At 41.2% G+C, this 25294-nt stretch overlaps 1 protein-coding gene across 1 annotated transcript; it reads right to left on the bottom strand.

Moving 5' to 3' along the window:
* Nucleotides 1-3990: 3990 nt before the first annotated feature.
* Nucleotides 3991-22923, bottom strand: LOC134203256 (uncharacterized). The gene is made up of 4 exons (XM_062678130.1): nucleotides 22897-22923; nucleotides 12807-13056; nucleotides 12289-12560; nucleotides 3991-4014 (listed from the first exon to the last, which is right to left on the bottom strand). Exons 1-4 carry the CDS (start codon nucleotides 22921-22923, stop codon nucleotides 3991-3993), a joined length of 573 nt encoding a protein of 190 aa, XP_062534114.1.
* Between the last annotated feature and the right edge of the window lie 2371 nt (nucleotides 22924-25294).

Raw genomic sequence — 25294 nt, forward strand, 5'->3', positions numbered from 1 at the left:
AAAACAATGTTACGAATACGAATTTTGAAAGATGTCGTTTGTCGGATTCTCGCTTGGGATTTCGAAAAAAAACCTTTTCATAATACGAATTGAATCCTTCTGGGATTCAGAAAGGAGTACTTTCGGAATTCCGAATTTGTTAATATTGGTTAACTAGTTGATATTTGGTTGATAAGTTAATCACCCCTATTCTTGTTTACGGACGAACGAAACTTTCGAACGAATGCAGTTCGTTCGAATCGTTACCCCATTTGATTTTGCTGGCGTAAACGAGAATGCGCATCAGCTTTCGTTCGAAAGCGCGTTCGTACGTAAACAAGAATAAGGGTGTATATTGGTTAATTGGTTAATATTTATTGATTGATTTGATTGGTTAATATTGGTTGGGATTGATTGAATGAATGATTTTATTGACTAAGATTTATTCATTGGTTGAGATTGTACTGATTGATTGAGATATATGTATTAAGATTGATTAATTTTACAATTCATGTCAACTTTGGATTGCAATTTGCAATTCGAGCCTTTTTGAAACGAAAATTATTTTGAGCTCTTAGTGTAGTGTACTTAATTGTCATAAGACGAGTTTATACAATTCCATTTAATTCCACCACTTTATTGTATCTTCGACAGATACGTATTTCGACCTCAACAGTAAGGTCGTTTTCAGTGTCTCGTACTCGTAGACACTGAAGACGACCTTACTGTTGAGGTCGAAATACATATATCTGTATCTATCAAAGGTACAATGTTGTGGTGGAATTGTACAAACTCGTCTTATGACAATTAATTCGAAACCTGTTCTTGACTTCTGGGGTAAGCGTGTGACACGAATTAGATATATTTTGTTATTATTATGATGATATGCTTTTTATAAATTTAATTTTTTTATAATTATGAATAATAGATAGGATCGCGAATGGAAGAGCAGGTTTACCGACTTCTTCCGAACTGAGTCAGCAATTTTCATATGTAATAGCTTATCAATAGAATATTTTCTTGTCGGTTGGATTATCAATTGAATCCCGGATCGTTCTTAGCGGTAATGGTTTTCTTTTGATGATCGTCGTCGGAGCGATATATCTCGTTCGTTTACCATGCGTTCGATGTCCTCGCTACCAACGTCACTGCCACTTGTCGCTGTTACATTGCCATGCTGATTGTCCTTGGCCACTTGGCCACCTTTGAATATCATCACACCGAGTTTGTGTTGAAAGTATTGGTATGCTTGTTTCAACACCATGCAGCAATGTGATAACGTCAAGTAACAGGTCTCCACTTTCTCAATTTTGTTCTTGTGCAGTATGGCAGTTAGTAGCACCATAGGTAACGGCCTCATTTAGACGCAACATATCGGCGTTTGATTCTTTGAAACGGGCACGGGTAGTCGTGAAAAATGCTTCCCTCAAACAACAAGTCATTTTCAAACGCTGGCCCGTGTCGATTACGAAAGAATACGCTTATGCGTTCGCATATCGTGCAGGAACGACGCCAACGACACACTTCATTGAAGGCAGATTCTTATTAGGGAAGATCCATTTATTACGTATTACAAAAATTGGCCAACCCCCTCCATCTATGTCACATTTTTTGTATAAAGTATCCGAAAATTTTATATGAATCGTTACACTTTGGGAAACTCCCCCTCCTTCCTCCAAGCGTGACTCATCAATAGTATCACCATCAAGATTGATAAACATAACGTTGCACTCGCTGGCGGTATTTTTATCCAGACCGTAGACAACGGCAGCTGCTATTAACTTAATGATGCTACGCAATCAATCCGAAGATGGGACCAACATCCTTGGTAGCCTGATTCTGCGAGTTACTGAAGTAAATAGGCAGGATTACCCTATCACAACGACGTTGGACACCGTTTTGCCCGAGTACTTCATGTTCGCCTTGTATCTAGACCGCCGAACTTGCGGCCGATTAGGCACTTGATGTTGCGATGTTTGCGGGAGATGCTACGATCCAACTGCGGCGGTCTGTGCAATTGATGTTTTTGTCAACGCTGCTGTTTTCGCTCATGCTTGTCAATAAAATAGATACTAATCCAGGTGTGGGGTTTATGTCAGAGCAGCGGAATGCCATGTATAGCAGTTCGACCCCTGAACGTTTTGGACCGAGCAGGATGTTTTCTTTTCCCGAGACGGCCGGTACACGATTAAGGTGTGCGATCCTTGTGAATACTGTTGTGGAGATGCAGAATGACCTCGATTATGCACCTACTGTTGTTGTACAGACCACTGTAAATAAAGGTTGCAATTAGTGTCAGCAGTTTGGAATCCAAAAGCACATTTTTCCCAACTTCCTCGCGATGTATCACTTTTTGGAAAAGAACAACGCCACCATTAAATTACAGATACTAACCGTTTTTCCAAACAGGGACTGCCGATTGTGTACCGTGCTGTTCTGGTTGCTGTCGCAGGAAATCGATGATCCTTTATTTGCTGCATCATCCGATGAGAAGACGACATAAATAAATACCCGTCCATCGTGATTGAACTTTGGAAACATTATCAAATGCTTTGATTCTATAGGCTATTTTGGAAGCTATAGTTTTTTTTTTATTAATCACTGATTATTGATTTCTTTACAAGGAAAATGCAAGTGCAACTTTTCAGAATCAGAAGAATCAAAAGTGAAGCGTGAGAGCAAAACAAACAGGCAAAATGTCAAAACGCCGGGAGGGGTAAGACAACTCGCTGGTAAAATTAAATGTAATTCGTCACCCACGAGGGGTATTTTTCTCAAAATAAAGAAGAAGACATGGTGCCCGAATTTAAAATGGTTTGTACCGGACATTTCGGTCTATGTATTAGTCTATGATTCAACCTCAACGAACCAACATTTTATATGAAGAAAGGGTTGACTATAAAAATAGCACTGTTGTTATCCCGTGCCGCCAGTGGCGATGCTTTTATTAAATTATTGGGAAAGCGCATTGGGGAAAGAAAATTGGTTCTTCTCAGAACTAGCATGTTCTGAACAGAAAGGTTTAATTGCGGAAATGGTCTGTTTCGGTGGCATCGGCGTTTGGCGTGGAAGCATGGCTTCTGTTAGTGATTGCATCCATTCAAATTTACGGGCCTAATTTATTGAATACAAGAAAGCTGCTTAGGGCCCTCCTTAGCCGTGTGGTAAGACGCGTGGCTACAAAGCAAGACCATGCTGAGGGTGGCTGGGTTCGATTCCCGGTGCCGGTCTAAGCAATTTTCGGATTGGAAATTGTCTCGACTTCCCAGGGCATAAAAGTATCAGCGTGTTAGCCTCATGGTATACAAATGTAAAAATGGTAACTTGGCTTAGAAACCTCGTAGTTAAAAACTGTGGAATGATCACTAAGATTGATCACTAAGCTGCGAGGCGGCTCTGTCCCAGTGTGGGGATGTAATGCCAATAAGAAGAAGAAGAAGAAGAAGAAGTAGAAGAAGAAGAAGAAGAAGAAGAAGAAAGCTGCTTTCCGGCGCGCGACCCATTTTGATCGGGATTCCGCAAAGAGCGGTTTAACCATTTATAAGGCAGTGGCAACTACATTGCCACCAACAAATTATATGTTTTTCTGTTCATTAACAAGAGCTCTACTTATTATTTCTCATGTAGTGAATATATTTACTACCTTGTAATCCCCCAGATAAATTGGAGCCATAAAATTTTAATGTCAATTTGAGAACGGTTTTTTACGAACAGATCGTAAGTTTCGAGTGGAAAATGGATTTTCAGTTATAATTCGTTAATAAGGATGACAAAGATATACTTTTTCTTATTGGTAATAATTATTTTAAATTTTATGTGTTAAATTATGGCGTGATTAGCGTGAAGAATACTTTGCCTTTCTTGTATATTTAACGTAAAACCTAATTTTTAAAATCTTTTATTTATTTTTGTTGCATTTTCCCGCTAATAAGAAAAACACATAAGAAAGATCGAAATAGCACTTTAGGGGGATAAATTTTATTTTTTCCATCAATTCATATGCATTTGCGGTCATTTGAATGCATTGCTGCAAGCCTGCAACCATCGAAAAAAAAATTTTTTCGTTTTTGAATTTTTTTTCCCAAGGGGGGACCCTTGGCAGAAAAACTATCAGAAAAATATATTAAGCTCGTTTAGTGGAATGCATTAAATCAGCTAAGACAAATTAAGTACTGTCCATTTAATTCCACCAGTTAATTTTCGTTATCTTTGCAGATACGTATTTCGACCACAACTGTGTGGTCGTCTTCAGTGTCTTGTACTTGACTCGACTTGAAGAAAACAATCGCAACTTACACTATTTATACTACGCTAGGTACCTAATCTAATCTTATTTGCCTACTTTATTTACCTATACAGTAAATTACTTTATTGTTTAGGTAGAAACTTGAAAAGCCAAGAGCTGCCATTTCCCTGATCCTTATTCAACAGCGCTGTTTGTACCTGTCGGTGGATTTCCAAACTCTCAGCTACATCGAGTTTCCATGGGAAGAGACATTTCTTAAGATTTTAATATTTGATGCCGTAATTGGGTGATTTTCCTTATATATAAGGAATATAATATAATAGCGAGTGCAGCTTCAACGTCTGTTCTCTGTGGTGCTATCAAATTTGCTAGTTACGATTGAGTTTTGCATTTTGAAGAAAGTTTATTCGGGTTATTTTGTATAAAATGGTGGCTTTTGTAAAAAACGAACAGTGGGTAATGTCTGTGACAGTTTCATGCCTATTGAAACAAGTTTTTCGGGTCTTATCAAGCATGGACATGGAAGGCATACTTGAAATCTGTCGATTGAGGGGCTTACCGCAGAAATTCGTCCACTGAGACGAACTGAGATTAACGTTTAAAATCTTTCAACACAGCGTAACGCGATCGATTTGAATATTTTGAAATGACACCCGGTATAGTAAAGAGAGACGTAAGTCCTAAGTCAAAATTCAGTAGCTATTTACCTATTCACATCAACAAATAAATCAAATTTTAAATTGAAATATTTAGACTCAAAACAGTGACAATTTTTGGAATTCTAATGGAGAAATTTCAAAATTTTTGTTGAAATCTTGGAATAAGAAACGCATTTTCTTTTGTCGTGAGCGAGGAAGACAGAATTTTGTAACAATTCATCGCCAGGAACGCGAATTAATAAAATTGTCACGCAAACGCTCTCTAATTAGTTGATTGTACTACATTTTCAAAATGATTCTATTGCGAAAAACTCTTCACTAAGTATATTAGTGGTTCTGAAAAGATCCATTCACAATGTTAGATGTAAATTTCCTCTTGAGCGGTTCAACTGTCGAGTCAAGTACGAGACACTGAAGACGGCCTTATTTTTGAGGTCGAAATACGTATCTGTCAAGATACAATTAAGTGGTGGAATTCAATGGGATTGTATAAACTCGTCTTATGACAGGTGGGAGTTTATGATTGTTTAAAACATTATGAATCGATGTCTGCAGGAATACCAAACGCTTAACCGCTGCTGCCATCGGCCGAGAAAACTTGATCAGTAGTGTTGTTGTCGACACTCTATCGTCACACACCGCCGTGCCGCGCTTACTGTTGGCTTCTCGACAATGCCGGGCTGAAAATGCCGATGATGCTGACGATTCTGCCTTGCTCTTAAAAAGGCTGTAGGTTTGCGAATGCGTGGCTGATACGATGATGCAACCGTTCAAAATTCGGACGATGCGATGCTGTTATTGCTTTGCCTGTTTCGGTCAGATTGAGAGGAAAAATTCGCGCTGCGCTGTTTTATGCCTTCTTAGCAGACCTAGCGTGAGCTCATTCGTTGACGTCTGCACCAATCAGAGCGTGGTAACGGAATGATGCAAAAATGATGCGGTACCCATATTTATAGGTTTTCGTGAATTCAATGTTTTGCTTTGAAAACAGTTTTAGGCCTATTGAAACAAGTTTTCGGATATTATCAAGCATTAATATGAAAGGCATACTTGAAAGCTGTCGATTGAAGGGTTAACTGCTGAAATCTGTTCACTGGGATAAAAGCTATTAACGTTTGAAATCTTTCAACACAGCGTAACGCGGCCGATTTAGAAATTTTGTAATGACACCGGTATAGTAAAGAGAGACGTAAGTCCTACGTCAAAATCGATGTAGACGCCACCTCAGTGGAAAATATCTACTGCAGCTGCAAATTTCTGCTGTTATTCTTCACAGTAATACGCATCTTAGATAACCAACAGCTCATAACCAATTTCAGAATCTTGCGAGAAAATTTCATAGGATTCTTAGAATTTGCCATTCTCTAAATGGTTCGTTGTCTGCGGAATCCCGATCAAAATGGCTCGCGCGCCGGAAAACAGCTTTCTTATATCTAATGAAGTACAGTCGCCTCTCTACCTCTCGATATTTAAGGGACCATCGAGATATGGAAATATCGAGGAATGGAAGGAAAATTGAAATGGGTACTAGATCAAAAATAAGCTCGTTGCGATGAGACAACAAAACAAATGTCGTTTGCTGTTGTTGATATGTTTGTTATTATTCAAAATGGTCTAGTAGCCTCAAATTAGAACATATCGACATAAGGAGAATGAATCCTGAACAAAATATGATCAGAACACATCAAGATAGAGAGATATTGAGATAGAGAGGTTAAACATTTCGATAACCTCGATAACGAAAGCCTAAATGTATATTGATTGAAGGGACAGAGGAAATCATCGACAAAGGGAGAGATACCGAGATATAGAACATCGAGATGCAGAGAGTCCACTGTAATTCCATTAGCCCCACCTTTTCATCAATCGTTATGAGTGCACATTATACATATTTACACCCATATCAGATCGCAAAGGGGCGGGGCTAACGGGCCTAATTTATTGAATACAAGAAAGCTGCTTTGCATTTTGATTCCGCAAAGAGCGGTTGAACAAGATTTTATGCAGCGGAGCGGACACAGCAGCATGAAGGCGTGGGTTGCCCCAGTGGCAATGCTGAAAATTTATTACAAATGGTGGATGCTTAGCGAAAAATCATCAAGTGGCTGTCGGACAATTTCAACGCAAGATTCCGTTAGTTATTGGAAAGGCGCATTGGGAAAAGAAACTTTGTTCTTCTCAGGGTTGATTGCAAAAATGGTCTGTTTTAATGGCATCGGCGTTTGGCCTAGTAGCTTGGTTGCTGTGAGTGATTCCATCCATTCAAACAAATTTATTGCATCATCCCTTCCATCGAGCGTTTGTGATTCTGCTACCGAAGAGTAGCTCTCTGCCGTCGCAAAACAATTAAGTTTAGCACTTTAAAGAAAATTTATCTCGAATTGACCTTCTTTTGTTATAAAATGGTAGCTCGAAAAAAACATTTCAATTCCAATGACTAACAGAAACAAAACCAAATAATCCGCCGATGACAGAAAAATCGATTAACACGCTAATACCTCTTCTTGGATAAATAGTTTAAGTCCTAAAATAACTATGTGTTATTAATTCTTGGAGTTGTCCTCACTTTGCCACGTACGTTCCCTCCGCGGGCTAAAACTAAACGTCGCAAATAAATATATTTGCGTTTGGTTTCATATCACTTCTGATTCTTCTTATATCTGCTTTATTTCGGACATTTTGAGAATGGTGTCTTCTAGAATTGAGATATCCTCCACTGAAAGCCAGTCGAGTGGCTTCAGCGCAGATGCGACCGATGAGTCATGTTAATTCCATGGTGAGACTCAAAGACAATCAAACTGGGAGCAACTCTTCGCCTTCTTGGTTCAGATGACCTCTGAGCAGTTTGCCCAATGTTAATATTTTTATTTCGTATAGCTACGTAGTCCTACATCACCTTTGCGTACAACCCGATCGGGCTGCACCAAGGGGTTTCCCTTGAGCTGCACCTTTTGAGTTTTTCTAGATATTTCTTAAGCTTGCAAAGGCAGCCCTTGCTTTCTTGATCCGTGCGTTTAGGTCGATCTTGGTACCGCCGTCTGACGCCATTTGCCTACCAAGATATTGGAAGTTTTCAACGTCCTCCACTGTTGCCCGGCTACTGTGAAACTGGAAGGGGTCACCGTGTTTACATCCAACGATTTGATTTTGTTGACGTTGATAACTATACCTGCCGAAGAGGAGCGCTCGGCAGGGTCGTTGAGATTAATCTGCATATCAGAGCGCCGTTAATGGCCCGTTTACATATGAGCTAGTTCTGGCGGCAGCATAATGTAAACGCTTATTAGCGAGGAGAATTCCTGTTTATATGACGCTAATATCGTGCTAGTATTGTCGGATAGTGCATTGTCCGCTAGAACTAGCTCATATGTAAACGGGCCATAAGCGAGGAGTGCAACGTCATCAGCCAATTAGAAGTCGTTTCCCTAGTAACATTTGGTTTTCATACTGGTTTTATAACACTCTTGAAGAGTAAATTATGGTATTTAAGAGTGTTATAAAACTTAAAATGTTACCTGGGTTAGGTGCTCCAAGGTTATAGGCTGCCATAGCAGAACGCGGTTTGTTTCATGGTCAATTACCTACCAGAATCTCGTCAATTACGATGAGGAACAGTAGCGGTGTTAGAAAACATCATTGCCTCACACCAGCTACGACCTGGATAAGGTCAGTCAAGACCCCATTGTGCAGCACTCTACGCGATAAGGCTTCTTGCTGTGCCTCGATGAGGCCGATAATTTTCTCAGGAGCCCCCTAGTGTCTCAGGGCGCCCCACATATTCTCGTGATTGAGATGGTCGAAAGCTTTTTCGTAGTCAATGAATACCAAGTAAAGCGACTCTTGGAATTCGTTCACCTACTCCAGAATGATACGGAGCGTGACAATATAGTCCACACAGGATCTTCCGGCACGGAATACACTCTGCTGCCGTCGGAGAGTCGCATCAATCTTCTCATTGGAACGCCAATATTTTCCATTATGCCTTCTTCCGCTGCAATTTGTCCATATTTCAGAGCACACTACGATCTCCTGTGTAAACCTAATTCTGTCATTAGCGAAAATACTACTCCATTAATTCAGGGTGTCTACTACCTGGAAAAACCTGGAAAACCTGGAATTATCAGGGAATTGGGTTGTTTAGGGTATACATGTTTTTACATATTCTGAATCTGCATAAAAAACTGAGCCTAACCCCAATTTTTCAGAATTATTGGAGCCCCGGAACTATTTTTAATTTGCATTTTAAATTTATATGGGACTAAAAATTTGTTCTTATGCTGCATGGGCCAACTGTCATTCTATGAATGTTAGTGTCATTCTATCGATTAAAATGGCTTATTGTTCGCTATACAAAAATGAAAATAAAAGGTTTACAAACAAAATAAAAATATGTTGGAGATCAGAAAAGCATGCTCTTTATGTTAAACTATAAAAAACCTCATATTTTTCTCTGCTCAACAACCCAATTTCTCCCCACCTGGAAAATATCTGGAATTATCAGGGAATTCCTGACATAATCAGGAAATTTCAATACCCGGTGATCATGCAGCGATTCCACAGGAAAAGAATAGAGTTGAAAAAAAAGTTTTTTCCAATTTTGCTCAAAAATCGCTTGGTATGTTCTTCATCGAAAATAATTAGACCCGTATTTTTTTATTTTTTTATAAAAATTACCATGCTCGATATAGGGTTACCAGAAAAATCGCTATTTTTCGATTTTTTTTATTTAAAAAAAATCATAACTCTTGAACCACTGTATCGATTTGCAATGTTTTTTTATGGATAGAAAGCTTATTACTTCTAGTTTTTACTAAGAATATTGGTTTGGTGTATTGGTGTACTCAAATTTGCTAAAATGGCCAAAATATTCGTTTTTTATGATTTTTGAAATGTTGGACCACAACGACTATATATTTTATATTTTATTTATGAAACTTCAAACATTTTTGATAACATATCAAAAATTAGAAATGTTTATCGAGCCGTTTTTGTGTTACATTTTTTTGAAAATTTCTGAACATACACACATGGAATGAGCATAATTTTCCATCACTTCAAAATAACTGCAGGAATCATTCTGTTGAAGTTATCAAACTTATTCCTAATAAATTCATGATAACCATGTTTACAAATCTAGTTTTATTTGTGAAGTAATGTACCTATCAAAAGTAGGGGATGCTTGTCCAATTCTGACCCCATGAAATGTAAGAACTATAAATCACCCTCAAATTGTTTAAAAGCAGAGACCAACATTGCTAGGGTTTACTCAACCATGGTTTACGCTTTAACTGGAACCACAATGGTCCGTTAGCGTCCTAATTCAGCATGAGTGCTCATAAGGGTTGCAGAGGCACTCATGCCGAATTTGGAGTGGTAGCGTAAACCACGACTGAGTAAACTTTACTATTTTGAATTATTCCACAAAAGGTCATTTTGAGTGAACCGAACTGAAACTAGAATATATTTTTTTTAGCGTGTAGATTTTTTAAAATATTTAGTGAAGTTAAAAAATCAATTTTGAAGTCCAAAAAACACATTTTTTCCGACCAATGAAATCTACGTTGAAATTCTTTGTGTAATGAATGCTTTCCATTGGTATTATTAAAAATTTGGCAACCAGCGCTGTTTGAGAGAATCTTGGCTCTGCTATATTGAGGAATGGTAGCTCAAATCTCAAAGCTTTAGACTACAAGCAATGGTTTTCTCTGATTACCTTCAATTAAAACTCAGCATTTAATTTGATTATTTTTATTTTTCATAATTCATCAAAAAAAATATTACATAGCAAAATTCTTACAATTTAACACACTTTTCATCATCTGAAAACGAAAACCGTTTCACGACAATGTAATTTTCATTTTGTGGCTTAAAGTAATGAAACGATTGTGTCCCAGAGATTTGTTTTACACGAGTATAACGGTTCTTTATTTTCTTTTCCATTGCATTGTAATCTTTTTCTGAGAAAAACTCGTAATATATTTTGGAATCTACTTTAGTAGCCCAAGAGTAAAGTTCTTATGCAGTTGTAATATTATGGCCTTGTAAACTTGCTTTTGAAGCGTTTCGCTTTAGAACACCTCCTAAAGCGTCACAAGGCCCTTTTCCATGGCAAGTGGCAAAAAAGTTCCACCCTGCTTTAAGACCGAAGTCTTTGTACATGTGGCACAAATTGAAAGCAGTCATCTTATTTTTGTATTGACTGCCTGATCCATCAGAAAAAAATGGATATTTTTCAGGTAAGGTAGCTTTTTTTTAATGAAATTCACACAATTTGTTATAAATAGCCGAACGGCAACATGGTTATGTTTAGTAAATTCTGCGATTGCTATGAAGCTTGTAAACTTTAAATTTTGTGCTTCATCCTTATAATATATGACAGAAGGATGGATTGTGCATTGAGCGTTTGCCCAATGAAAACCTTGTATAGCGTTCTGAATAACACAAGAGTAATTTTCAGAGAAGTCAGCAATTATAATGCAATCAGTTGCTTCTAAATTAATTTTAAGTTGTTTTAAGTAGTTTCCTTGTTGCTCTGCAATAAAATTATGCGGAGATAATTCGCTTAATTTTTCTAAAAATGTTTCCACATACTCTTCTGCATCCATTCGCATTGAATTTAAGGTGAGTTACGGCGGCGTCCAAAAATGGCAGCCACAATGGCCGTGCTATCCCTCACCTCGCGTTTTTGCTCGCACAAATGTAAATATTTAGGCGGTTAGCACATCTGGAAATCCTTTTTCGTGTATGCTGCAAGTGAGCAAAGGTGAAAAACTACTTTCCGTTTTTGTCTGTCGTTTACTTTTCGAGTTATGTGCCCTTTTAAGCGCTATGTAGATTTTAATTGGACTCCAACGCGATTCACCTTAAATGACAACGATCTGTTTGCTTCCATTGTTTAAATTCTAAGGAATCGACATTTTCAAGAAAATTCATCAGGTCATTCACCAGTGTCTGCGTACCCGGGCAATGATCACAGGTTTTCAACCAACATTTCTCCGTAGGATTTTCACAAAGTATTTTAAAAACTAGTCATGATACGTTTTTAAATGGTTATGAATAAGTTTCTTGTCCTTAAGGGTTTTAAACATTAATTTAACATTCTGATGATAAATGCATACGCAGACAATATAGGTTCCACTTGAACCAGCTAGAATACAATTTTATGGGCGGCTGCTGGAAAACATTGAAAATCTAATTTTAAAAAGTAAAATATTGCTCTTTGAAAATTGAATAAATTTTACGAAGGTTACATAAAAGTAACCTGCGCTGTACATGCACTTTTTCTCCTGCCATATTTTCAATAACAAAATCCCTTAACCCAGGACATGCTCTGCTTATCTCGTCACTATTATAAAAGTCCATAACTACAGTTAGAGTATCATCGCTCAAAGACAACATATTTACTCTGGTCTCCGGTGTGCTCATAAAACCTTTTTCAATCTGTAATGTCTTTGCACGTTGAGCAGTTCGTTGCGAAACACCGAATTCTTGCATCATTTTGTATGCAGTCCAGGATTTGGGAAGGGAAGTTAGAATCCTATATCGATCGTTTCTGTCAGATATTTCATCAAATTTTGCCTTCATTTGTTGAAGAATTTCCTGACCGTCTCCGGGTTTCTGGGCACCAGCGCTACCAATTGATTCAGCCCTCGTTGATTCCAAAGAAAACAAAGATTCTGAAAACAAGATGGAAAAATAACTATTAGTTAGAAGCATGTTTCTTCATATAATGTAATACATATTGTATTCGATTATTCTAATTTGTTGCATGATAGGCAACTGCTCTACAAATTGAGCTACTAGGTTGAGGTAAGATTATACGGAACTGATGTTTTTCAATTTTCTGAATAATCGAGTACAACTAGTATAACGTAGCAAATCATGATGTCTGAATGAACAAAAGAAGAGATTATTCTACTTACCAACACTAGGAACAGCGTCAATTTCCGATGATCCAGCGGCATTGGGATCGATTATTTCGAAACCACCATTATTGATGTTTGCTGGTGCGGCGAAATTGTTCACTCTAGATGGTCCCGCCACGGCGAAATTATTGGTGCCTGATGGTCCGGCAACGGCGAGATCATCAAGTTTCGATGGTTCAGAAACGGTGAGTTCTTGATTTTCATATTCTATATTAACTGCACTTGGAGCTGCTGGCTCGTTTCCTTTCTTGATAATGCGATAAAGCCGGCAATAGCAGGTATTACAAATGTAGGAACAGCTTTTATCCAATTTTATTCTCCTTTTCGCCTTTTCTCCTCCACTAAATTAGTTAGGATTTTCAAAGCAATTTCTGGAGGAACTTCCGAAGAAATTTAGAGATCAGTTTTCCAAGGATTTTTCAAAGAAATCACTAAGAGAGTGTCTATAAGAATGATTAGCAATTTTCTAAATTATTTCTGGAGGAAATTCCAGAATAAAACCAAAAAGAATTCGGAAGAATTTCAAAACGAATTTCCGGACGATTTTTTGTATGGTTTCTTCAATAAATAGTGATTTGTGAAGAGTTTTTGCTGAAGAAATTCTTGAAAGAACAGCCGTAGGAATCCCGAATAGATTTTTCAAATGAGTTTCTAAAGGTATTCTCGAAGATTTTTCAAAGAATTCTTAAAAGCAAAATATCCGGAAAAACTCCTCCAGCTGTTTTCTAAAGTTTTCCTCAAGATTCTTCTGAATGAGTTCCCAAAAAATCCCAAGGAATCTCAAAAGAAAATCTGAAGCATTTTCCGAAGTTTTTTTTACAGTAAAGCAGTAATAGAACGCTAGTGGCGCTGCAACCATTGAAATTATTCTGCCAAAATATGCTTCAATAAGCTTAATAGCCTATTCAGATTACGATTAGATTATTTATCTTAATAAATATCGTGTTAAACCTGAGAAAGAAAATTGAATGTATGGGGATGGCATCAGGTTGTTGTTTATCATGATATTTATAATCATAAATAGCGTAATCAGAATAGGCTAAAACTTGGCCGTTTGACACTTATAGTACTGGACCGGCACCTTGGCTGCTAGGTCCAAGCAAACTAGATGTTGGTCACGCGAATAGGTATCAGGATGTTCGGCATGAGTACTTTAGGCATAAAGGTTGTTAAGCATAAAATGCCCCAAAAACAGCCCACGACATAAAGAAGGTGTTATGCCTAACGTTCTTATGCCTAACGTTCTTTTGCCTAACGTCATGGAACCAGAAATCTCCCAGCAATTTGCATCAACACATTTCCTGAAGGAGTTTTCGTAAGAAGTTCTGAAGGATTTCCAGAAAAAATTCCCAAACATATTTTGGGAACATTTCTTGAGAAGTTTTCTTAAGTTTCTAAAAAAAAACAGCTGAAATAAAATTCAAATAAATTTTAGAAAGAATTCTTAACCAAAATGTTTAAATTCTTTGACTAACCATTTTGCTATTTTATGAGTTGGTGATCTTTCGGCAGATATTCTTTCTCTGTTTCTAAAAAATTAAAAGAATATCAAACACCTAAAGAAATTTCAACAAAAAAATCGTAAAGGAATCGCCAAATGCGTCTCTAAAGGAATCTCCGAAACAATTCCTTGATTCGTTTTCTAAAGTTTTAGCAAAGAAATTTTCAAATTAAATCCTGGAGGAAGTTCTGAAACAATTCTTAAAATACGGAGAATTTTCCGATGGAACCTTTGGAGAAATTTTCAGAGGAATACTTGGAGAAGTTTCCTTTGTGATTCCTTTGGGAATTTTGATTCAATGGCTGAAGCAATTTCCGGGTGAACTTGCGAGAAGGTATTCCTGGAAGAATTTCTTAAGTAATTTACAACATTGTTCATGTGAGGCTACCAACAAATTCTTTAAAAAACATTTTCGCAATATGTATGTACTTTTTGAATTGATTATTTTGCTGCTAATATCTGTATATGGCACGTTTTTTTTACCTGGAAATTAATGTAAAACACCTGGAAAAAACCTGGAAAAATCAGGGAATTTTGTTTTTACAGATGAGTAGACACCCATTCTTTGGTCAGTCTATTGTGCAGTTCGGTTAGCTCAGTATGCCAAAACGGGTGATCTTTAGAAAAATGTTTGCACTTTATAAAGGTTTGCTTCCTGAATGCGCATATGCACCCGTGCTTCCGATAAAGAATAGGAAATTTATGTTCTGACTATCAGGAAGATTTTTCTTCGGCTACACTCGACTGCATACAAAATAGATTCTGCTGTGATAGAGTCTATCCGCAGCTGAGGTGTTTCTTATGATAATCAGTCGACGATGGCGAAAGAAAAGAGTAGAGCGAAAACAAAAATCATTTGTTAATGTGATTTGAAATTTTTATAATGAGGGAAGAAAAATGTCCATTCTGATCCACTACTTGACATTTGTAGTAGTTAGTTGTAGCTTTTTCATCTTTCCCATGTTCATAATGCGATCAAAAAGTATAAACGTTATGAAAGTATAAACGTTTTGTTCATGAGGTCAGTCTATTGTGCAGTTTGCTCAGTATGCGAAAACGGGTAGACCAGTAGAAGAATGCTTGCACTTTATAAAGGTTTGCACCCTGACTGTGCATATGCACCTCATCATTAGGAAATACTCCTGCTTCCGATAAAGAATAGGAAATTTATGTTCTTACTATCAGGAAGATTTTTCTTCGGCTACACCCGACTGCATACAAAATAGATTCTGCTGTGATAGAGTCTATCCGCAGATGAGGTGTTTCTAACGGTAATCAGTCATTGATCAAAAAGAGTAGTAGAGTGAAATCAAAAAATCTTTTTTTTTATTTATTAATTAGATTTTAATTTTTTATATGAGTGAAAAAAATGTCCATTGAGTTTCACTACTTGACATGTAGTAATTAGTTGTAGTTTCTCCATCCTTCCCGTGTTCATAATGCGTTATGAACAAATGAATGAAAGACCAAATAGTTTCTTTTTACTGTTGGCGTAAATGTCCAAGAGCCCAGCAGTAGGTTGTTTGAAAGTTAAAACCCCAACTTAATTCACCGAGTAGTGATACTGCCTTTCTCGCATTTAGCCAATGCACCAACCTTATATGGCGCTAATAAAGTTCGATGTACCGTTTCTAAAAACTTTAAACGCAACGGTCGATTGTTGATAAGAAAATTATGTTGAGCTTTTAGTGGAATGTTTTCACCTGTCATAAGACGAGTTTAAACAATCCATTTGATTCCACCACTTAATTGTATCTTGACAGACACGTACTTCGACCTCAACCGTAGGCCGTCTTCAGTGTCTCATACTTGACTCGACTCAAGACTCAAGACTCGAGTCAAGCATGAGACAATTGAAGACGGCCTTACTGTTGAGGTCGAAATACGTATCTGTCAGGATACAATTAAAGTGGTGGAATTCAATGGGATTGTTTAAACTCGTCTTATGACAGGTCGATTGTTATTATTCAATAGTGATCAACTAGGCTTTACCACCTTTCGAATGCAACATGTTGCGAGAAAATCGGTTAAGGATTACTATACGAAAAGTTGTCTAATGTTTTTTATAGCTTTTGTGCACACACATACACTAGGGTGGCTCAAAAAACACTTTTTCAAATTTTTTGATGGGCCGCCCTCTTATTCGGTTCTATTTGATGCCCTGATGCTCTGGACAAAATTCAGCCAAATCGGTCAACGTTTGGGCGGTGCTAAACTCGTTGGAAGTTCTTATGGAAAAATGTATGCAGAAATATCCAAAAACAGTGATTTGCAGTTAGACACAATTTACGATCAAGAACCATGATACTCATTCAGTTTTTGTAGAATTAAATACAGAATGTTATGCTGAAAACCGCGAGAAGATTAGAGTTTATTAGGCAAAGATATTAGCATTTTACTGGAGTGTTGTAGGGTGAATTTATTTCTTTTCAAAGGTAAAAGAAACGAAATTTGCTCAAACCCCACTTCAGAGAAATGCTAATAACTTAGCTGGGCAAACTCTAATCTTCTCATGGTTTTCTACATAGCATTCTGTATTGAATTCTTTATGATCTGAGTGAGTATCATAGTTCTTCATCGTAAGTTGTGCCGTCCAACTGCAATTCACTGTTTTGGATGTTTTTGCACACATTTTTGCATATAAACTTCCAAACGAGTTTAGCACTGCCCAAACGTTGACCAAATTGGCTGAAATTCTGTCCAGAGCATCAGGGCATCAAATAGAATTGAATAAGAGGGCGGCCAATCAAAAATTGAAAAAGTTTTCCCATACTAATTTGAGCCACACATACACACACACACACACACACACACACACACACACACACACACACACACACACACACACACACACACACACACACACACACACACACACACACACACACACACACACACACACACACACACACACACACACACACACACACACACACACACACACACACACACACAACACACAAACAGAGGGGGCAGCAGGGACTTTGTCCAAGGGCTTGACGAGACCCCTCCCCATGGCCACTGCAGAGTTAGACTGGGACCATCGTCCCTAACCCCTAATCCCAAAGCGTCAAGCGACCCGTGCCGAGGGGATACATGGCCAGAAGGTGAAATAATAAGCTAGGCCTTTAACGGAGCCTGTGGGGTACCTGGGCACCCCCACAGTAATTGTCCCTTACCGCGTCATGCTGGGCTCTGGCGTGGTGGATCTCTTTCCCGAGCAACTCGTGGGATCAAAATGGAAAACCAAGACAATTCAACTAGTGGTAGTAGTGTAGGCAACAACCCCTTCGCAAGAGGTGGGTTGTTCAGGTCTCCGCCTAGGAGGCCAGAGGCAATAGTCGGCAGCTCAGTGCGCAGCGCCAGCGTGGGTCACTTAACCTTCCTCTCGGCTAAAAAACGCCGGTAGAGGTTATTGACGGCCCATGGCTTGTGGAGGCGATGAACCGCAAACGCGATGGGCTCTCGGCCTTCGAGGTGGCGACGGAACAGCTGGACGCCATCATCGACTTTGCGTCATCGAAGCATAATATCAGTAAGGACCTCAAGAGGAGCTTGCAGAAACTTCGAAAGTCGATGTTGGACGCCAAGCTTGAAACGGCGGTCGGGACGGCCAAGTTCGAACCCGTGAAATCCATGGAGTCGAGGTCTACCCAGACTGAGGCCCAAGAATTCGCGGATTTGGGCAAGGTCGAATCGACCGAGGGCGTGCCAGCGAAGACGGTGGTGCCAAAGTCTACCAAGACTGAGGCTCAAGTATTCGCAGGCACGTCGGGTAACTGCTCCAAAGGAGCAGACACAAAAACGGGAGACAGTCTCCAGGGGATGAGCTCCCTGGGGGCCGCCCCAAAACGCGGAGGGTTACTACCCCGAACAAGGGTAGTGGGGCTGGGAAGCTGAACCCCGGCCAGGTACCTCCAAAACCGGGGGAGGAAGGACCTGGAAAGGTCCGTCCACCCAGGAAAGACGGTGGTAAGGGGTTACGGCAGGCTGAGAGCTCTCAGCCGCCCCAGACCAGGGAAATAGAGGGGGATGACGCCTCCTGGACCTTGGTCAAGAACAAGAGGAAACCGAAGACGTCAAGGGCCGAAAAGAAGGCCCAGGCGAATGAGGGTAGCAAGAAGTCTAGGGTAGGCGCCAATCGCTCCAGGGGCGATGCCCTAGTCATCAAAACGGACGAGGCTAAGTACTCGGACGTCTTGGAAGGCGATGAGGAGTGACGTCAAGCTCGGTGAACTCGGCGCCGACGTACGTCGAATAAGGCGTACTCGGAATGGCGAGATGATCCTCGAGCTAAAGCGGGGCGTCTCGCAAACGGGCGCCGCCTTCAAGAAGTTGGCGGAGGAAGTCCTAGGCGAGACGGTCAAGGTAAGGGCACTCACGACGGAGGTGAATCTAAGGGTTAAAGACCTGGACGAGATCACCGAATTCGAAGAGCTCGTCACGGCACTGCGGCGACAGTGCGAAGTGGAGGCGTCCACCGCAGCCATTCGGCTACGGAAAGGTCCGGCAGGGGCACAGGTAGCATTGGTTCGGCTACCTGCAGCGGACGCCTCCAAGGTAGTCAAGTTAGGGAGCGTCAAGGTTGGGTGGTCGGTATGCCCTGTGGGCATATATGAGCAACCAGAAGTTTGCTTCAAGTGCCTGGAACCGGGGCACAAGCAATGGGACTGCAAAGGCCCTGACAGAAGCAAGCTCTGTCGACGCTGCGGATTGGAGGGACATAAGGCACAATGTTGCACGAACCCTCCCAACTGTTTGATCTGTTCCAGCAAAGCTGCGAACAGCAAGCACCCCATGGGGGGTTCGAAGTGCCCGGCGTTTAAGCGTGCTGCAAAATCACAGTGCAGGTAACGCAGCTAAACCTGAACCACTGTGATGCAGCCCAGCAACTTCTGAATGGGGGACGGATATCGTCATCATAGCAGATCCTTACCGGGTACCCGCCAGGAACGGTAATTGGGTCACCGATGGGTCTAAAATGGCGGCGATATGGACAACGGGGAAATACCCAGTCCAAGAGTTGGTGTCTTCGACACACGAGGGCTTCGTCATTGCCAAAATCAACGGGGTCTTCTTCTGCAGCTGCTATGCGCCTCCTCGATGGTCGATCGAGCAGTTCGGTCGATTGTTTGACGGCTAACTTGATGGGGCGTAGGCCGGTGGTGATAGCGGGGGACTTCAACGCTTGGGCCGTGGAATGGGGAAGCCGATCCACGAATCAACTGGGGCAGATCCTGCTGGAATCACTGGCCATGTTGGATGTGAACTTGGCTAATGTCGGTACCAAAAGTACCTACAGCTGGAACTGTGCCGAGTCGATTATCGACGTTACGTTCTGGAGCCCTGGCCAAACGAGTAGTTCGAACTGGAGGGTAGATGATGGCTACACTCACAGCGACCACCTGGCGGTTCACTACAGTATCGACTATACGAACAATATTCAGCGGGCGGAAGAAGGGGCGAGGCCTAGCCCTCGTATGTTGAAGACATCGTACTTCGACGACGAGGTGTTTAAGGAAGCGCTCCGCCGCGAGCACAATACTCTCGGTCTGAGCGGTGAGTAGCTGGCAACAGTACTCTCGCGTGCATGCGATGCCACCATGCCCAGGAAAGTCCACCCTAGGAATGGGATGCCACCGGCTTACTGGTGGACTCCAGCAATTGCGAACCTTCGCCGCGCCTGCCTTAAAGCACGGAGACGAATGCAGCTAGCACGAACAGAAGAGGAGCGTGTTGGACGACGGGTGGCGTTCGTGGCTGCTAGAGCCGCTCTTAAGACTGAGATTAGATCAAGAAAAAAGCCTGCTTCGAGGGCCTGTGTCAAAGTGCCAACGCGAATCCATGGGGTGACGCCTACAGGGTCGTAATGGTCAAGACACGTGGGGCGATGACACCTACAGAGCGGTCTGCAGATGCTGGAGAGGATCATCGCGGAGCTCTTCCCACGTCATGACCCAAGTCCCTGGCCTCACTTTGTGGAGCTGCCACGGGCCAGGGTGGCCGACGAGGGAAGAGTAACGGTGGCGGAACTTGCGGGGATTGCACAGTCCCTTAGTGTAGGTAAGGCGCCAGGACCGGATGGTATTCCGAACTCTGGCCATCAAAGCGGCCATTGCCGAGGCTCCCGAGATGTTCAGATCTGTTATGCAGAGATGCCTGGACGAGGGAGTCTTCCTGAAGCATGGAAAAGGCAGAGCTTGGTCCTATTGCCAAAAGCGGAAAACCACCGGGGATCCGTCGGCATATAGACCAATATGCCTGCTTGACACGGCGGGAAAGGTGCTCGAGAAGATCATCCTCAATAGGTTGTTGATACGCACGGAGGGTGCGGATGGTCTATCGAGTAACCGAGTTTGGCTTCCGAAAGGGTAAGTCGACCGTAGAAGCTATCTTGTCGGTTACCAAATCCGCGGAGAGGAGGGGAGTTCGCTTTTGTGCAGTAGTGACTCTCGACGTGAGGAATGCTTTCAATAGTGCCAGTTGGGCAGCTATTAAAGATGCGCTCCTGCGTCTTGGAATTCCTGAGTACCTGTACAAGATTCTCGGAAGCTACTTCCAGAATCGAGTACTGGTATACGACACGGAGGCGGGTCGGAAGTGCGTTGACATAACCTCAGGGGTTCCGCAAGGTTCCATACTGGGTCCGGTGTTATGGAACGTCATGTACGACGGTGTCTTGAGGTTGAAGTTCCCGGTGGGCGTGGCAATCGACGGCTTTGCTGACGATATTACGCTGGAGGTCTACGGCGAATCGATCGAAGAGGTGGAATTGACTGCAGCCCACTCGATCGCAATTGTGGAGGAGTGGATGAGTTCCAGGAAGTTAGAACTGGCTCACCACAAGACTGAGGTGGTTGTTGTTAACAGCCGAAAGTCGGAGCAACAAGCGGTGATAAGGGCGAGCAACTGCACGGTCACCTCTGAACGCTCCATCAAACTCTTGGGGTAATGATCGACAATAAGCTCACCTTTGGTAGCCACGTCAATTACGCCTGCAAGCGTGCCTCCACAGCTATAGCGGCATTGTCCCGGATGATGTCCAATAGCTCTGCGGTTTATGCCAGCAAGCGCAAGCTTCTGGCTAGCGTTGCTCTGTCCATACTGGAGGTATGGGGGCCAGCTTGGGGCACGGCCCTGCGTATTAACTGCTACAGAACGAAGTTAGAAAGTACGTATAGGCTCATGTGCCTAAGAGTTGCGAGCGCGTACCGTACCGTGTCGCACGATGCACTTTGCGTCATCACCGGTATGATGCCTATCGACATAGTTATCGGTGAAAACATAGAGTGCTTCGAAATGCGCGACACGAGAGGCATCCGTAGGACTGTCAGGTTGGCCTCAATGGTCAAATGGCAGCGTGCGTGGGACAGTTCCACTAAGGGTAGATGGACACATAGGTTGATACCGGAGATAGGTACGTGGGTCAAGAGACGCCATGGGAAATCACTTTCCACCTGACCCAGGTCCTTACAGGCCATGGTTGCTTCAGACAGTACCTACACCGGTTCGGACACTCGGCCTCGCCCGAGTGTCCGGTGTGCGTAGGTTTAGAGGAAACGGCGGAACACGTGTTGTTCGTGTGCCCGCGTTTTCGCACAATGCGTGACCACATGCTTGCCACATGTGGTCTGGACACCACCCCGGACAACCTAGTCCGGAGGATGTGTAAAGATGAAGTTGGCTGGAACGCCGTTTTATCGGCTATCGTCCAAATCGTCTCGGAGCTACACAGAAGGTGGCGCGTGGACTCGAGGAATGGCTAGTTCAGGCGCAAATAAGAGGTGGTCCAAGGGTTCGGAGTCGGCTTCATGGGTCATACCGGTGCCCTGTGGTCGAACTCGATCCTTTTATCGAACAAGTGGCCGCGTGAAGAACAACATGGTATCGTCGCTTTCGCGGTGTCGGTCAACCAGGCGGGTTCCGAGCCCGAGGACGGACAGGGGTCCTAGTCAAGGCTGGGGCAGGCGTAGGCACCGCGTCGGCAGTCCCTCTGTGTGTGCTGGCGAATAGGCCCTATCGCAGAAAGGTCAATTTGGGGTGCACGCGGCATCATCATTCTTGATACCAGTCGTGCAGAGGGAAGCAGGCGCGAAGTCGACCCTGCCCACCTTCCGAGGACATAGGGAGTGGTAAGGCCACCTGGAAAGCCGGCAAAGCGCTGGCACGATACCATGGTGTTCTTCTAAAAAAGCGAGTCACGATGTTCGGTGCTGCAAGGACACGCAGCTAACTTCGAGGGTGCGTTATGCACTGGCCCCCCTTTGAAGCATTACTTTCTGGTTGTACCGAAGGGACGATGGGCTTAAGGACAATGGAAACGGTTTAGCTGGTCGGGGATGCAGTCCTGCCTCCCTCATTGAGGTGGCCCCTAACCCAGCACTTCCTGGTCAACCCAGGATGTCACACGGACAGACAGACATTTGCCCAGCTCGTCGAGCTGAGTCGATTGGTATATAACACTATGGGTTTCCGAGGCTACTATAAAAAGTTCGTTTTCGTAGTGAAATGATAGCCTTTCGGTACAACTTGGTTGTACGAGAAAGGCAATAACAGTCAAAACATTAACACTAACCTAAGCTGTACCATGTGACTCCACACGTCTTGACGCATTGTTCATACGAAGAATTGAAAATGGGAATGCGATCCCATTGTTTACCATTGGAAATTGGCCTGATCGAACATTGAGTTCTGGAATTATTTAAACAATTTTTTTTTCAAAAATGGTGTCAATGCGTAGTAATTAATGCAAAAACATGCAAAATGATAGAAAAAATGTGATCTGCTTTTTTGACCTTGTGTGATTTTTTTCAATACATTTTACTATGCATGAGAAAGGCATCATCACCGCTTGGTGGATTAATCTGTTTTTTTTAATACGAATGGTATAATTAATATCAGATTTTCAGTATTTTTTGTATATATCTAGTATCATTTTTGTTTCTTTTACTCATAGAAGTCAGCACCATGGTTTCAGCAGAGAGTAAAACACCAGCCACTGTTTTCGATTTATTGATTGCAAAATGGAAGTACTATATGTACTGCATCATACTAGCACCTGTCATCTTTGATTTGTCACAACTTTCGTTACACGACTGCCGTTGAGTGATTACATGGTAAAAGAAAAGGATCACGAACATAAACCGTTTTTGATTTAGATTGCGATTTTATGATGTTTTCTGGTGTATTACATTAACACAAAGTGTATACACAAACTCCAAGACCAAAGCGAAGGCATTTCTCTTTAGCTTTTGCTTTATTGCGCTGGGGGAAGCTGTTTCCTTAGAAGCTTCAGTGTGAGTGAACCGTATAATCAATTTTCATGTTTCTGAATCCATCCTGCCGTTATCAGGATAAACTTTTATGAGGTTCTGGAACGTTGCAACAGGGTTAGCTATATAGCTGGAATGAAAATATAGGAAACTTGAGCAAAATGCTTTGCAGTGAGAAATTGTGTTTATTTTCAGGTCATATTATTGAAACGCATTCGTATAGCGCTATATAACAAAAGTTAGCAACAAGCAAACTGCATTAATCTTATCAATATTCCTTTATAAAATCAAGCGGTTCAGAAAACTAAATGAAAATCATGATTATTTGTGCCGATCTTATGTGAAAATTCTGACTAAACTAAAATCTAACTAAAGAAACAATAACCCTATTCATAAAATTCTAATCCATAACCGGATCATATTTCTTGAACCTGTGTTTCAATTTTGAACGAATAAGCTTTCATAATCTCTGTAACGGATTTTATGATAATGGGTGCTTGAGCGACAATAATGAGGCTTCTCGAGATTATTCGTTGGCACAATGCTATTCAACTTCAACACGCTTGATGAGTAATTAATACAAATAGGCTGAAATTATGTCGCGTGATTGAGCGATGGTATTCTTTAATATTCATTATATTCGGATACGTTTTGTCCAAGAGAACAATGGAGAGATCCGGAAGGAAAATAAAGATCATTTTGCCCATTCACGGGTGTGATGAGCTCGACATGGCCAATTCATTATGATTAAATTGTGCTATTATCCATCAAAGGCTCGTATGAAAGCGACATCGAAAATTAATGGCACAGGCATTAATGTCATCGCCGTCGGCACTCTAAATCGCGATGAGACATTCATGGCAGAGCTCGAAATTTTTGCACGCATGACGTTTACGGTAATGAATTGTAAATATTTAATTTTTGTTTCCATTATTTCACTGCGATTGTTTTGGCACACTGACAGGACATGTTAATATGTCTTGCATATGTCATGGAAACAATTGATCCCAAACCTATGAATTTGATTATGGTTTATGTTCAACTACAAACATACGCGTTATTTCAGTTTGTTTGACATCTATTCATCTGCAGGTTTCAATTATGTAACAAAGGGTTAAATATACACTGGAGTCGGTTTTTATGCACAGCATACGTTCAGCGTTGATTAAAACCGTATAAAAAACACGTAAATTCCAAAAACCGCGTAAAAACGACTTCATTGAAAATGGATTTTTTTCGCGGTTTTTACGTGTTTCTCGACCATTAAAAAACAACGTAAAAAAGTTTTGAAAAAATCCGCGATTTTTAAACGTAATTCAGCTTGGTTTTAATATGGTGCATGCTCCTTGTGGTACATATAATAGAATGTGCATAACAGCATAACTCCTTGGATCTACACGTATAACCAAAGATTTCTGATGACTGTCGACCTGTTTCAAATATGGTGCATGTTCCTTATGGTACATAACTTCTTGGCCATGCAAAAAATCCTAGAATTAAAAATAAAAACACTTTAATAAAGTAAGAAAAAAAATCTATGGATTTGTTTTAAATGTGGTAAGAACTCTATATGTCAGGAATATAGAATTGACATTAATTCGATACGTTATAGGTAGTTTGAATCAATCGTGAATATTATATTGCCAAGCATATTATACTTACAGATTATCATTTGATCATTTAATCAATTTAAAGCTTGAAGCACTTTCTGG

Source organism: Armigeres subalbatus, unplaced genomic scaffold (genome assembly GCF_024139115.2).
Source record: "Armigeres subalbatus isolate Guangzhou_Male unplaced genomic scaffold, GZ_Asu_2 Contig1724, whole genome shotgun sequence".
NCBI lineage: Eukaryota > Metazoa > Arthropoda > Insecta > Diptera > Culicidae > Armigeres > Armigeres subalbatus.

Coding starts and splice junctions, on each gene's coding strand:
- LOC134203256 (XM_062678130.1), bottom strand. CDS start 22,923: ATGCGTCAAGACGTGTGGAGTCACATG. Junction 13,057..22,896: donor AAGACGTGTGGAGTCACATG/GTACAGCTTAGG, acceptor CGCATTATCAAG/AAAGGAAACGAGCCAGCAGC. Junction 4,015..12,288: donor TGAGCACACCGGAGACCAGA/GTAAATATGTTG, acceptor CGATGGTTGCAG/GCTTGCAGCAATGCATTCAA.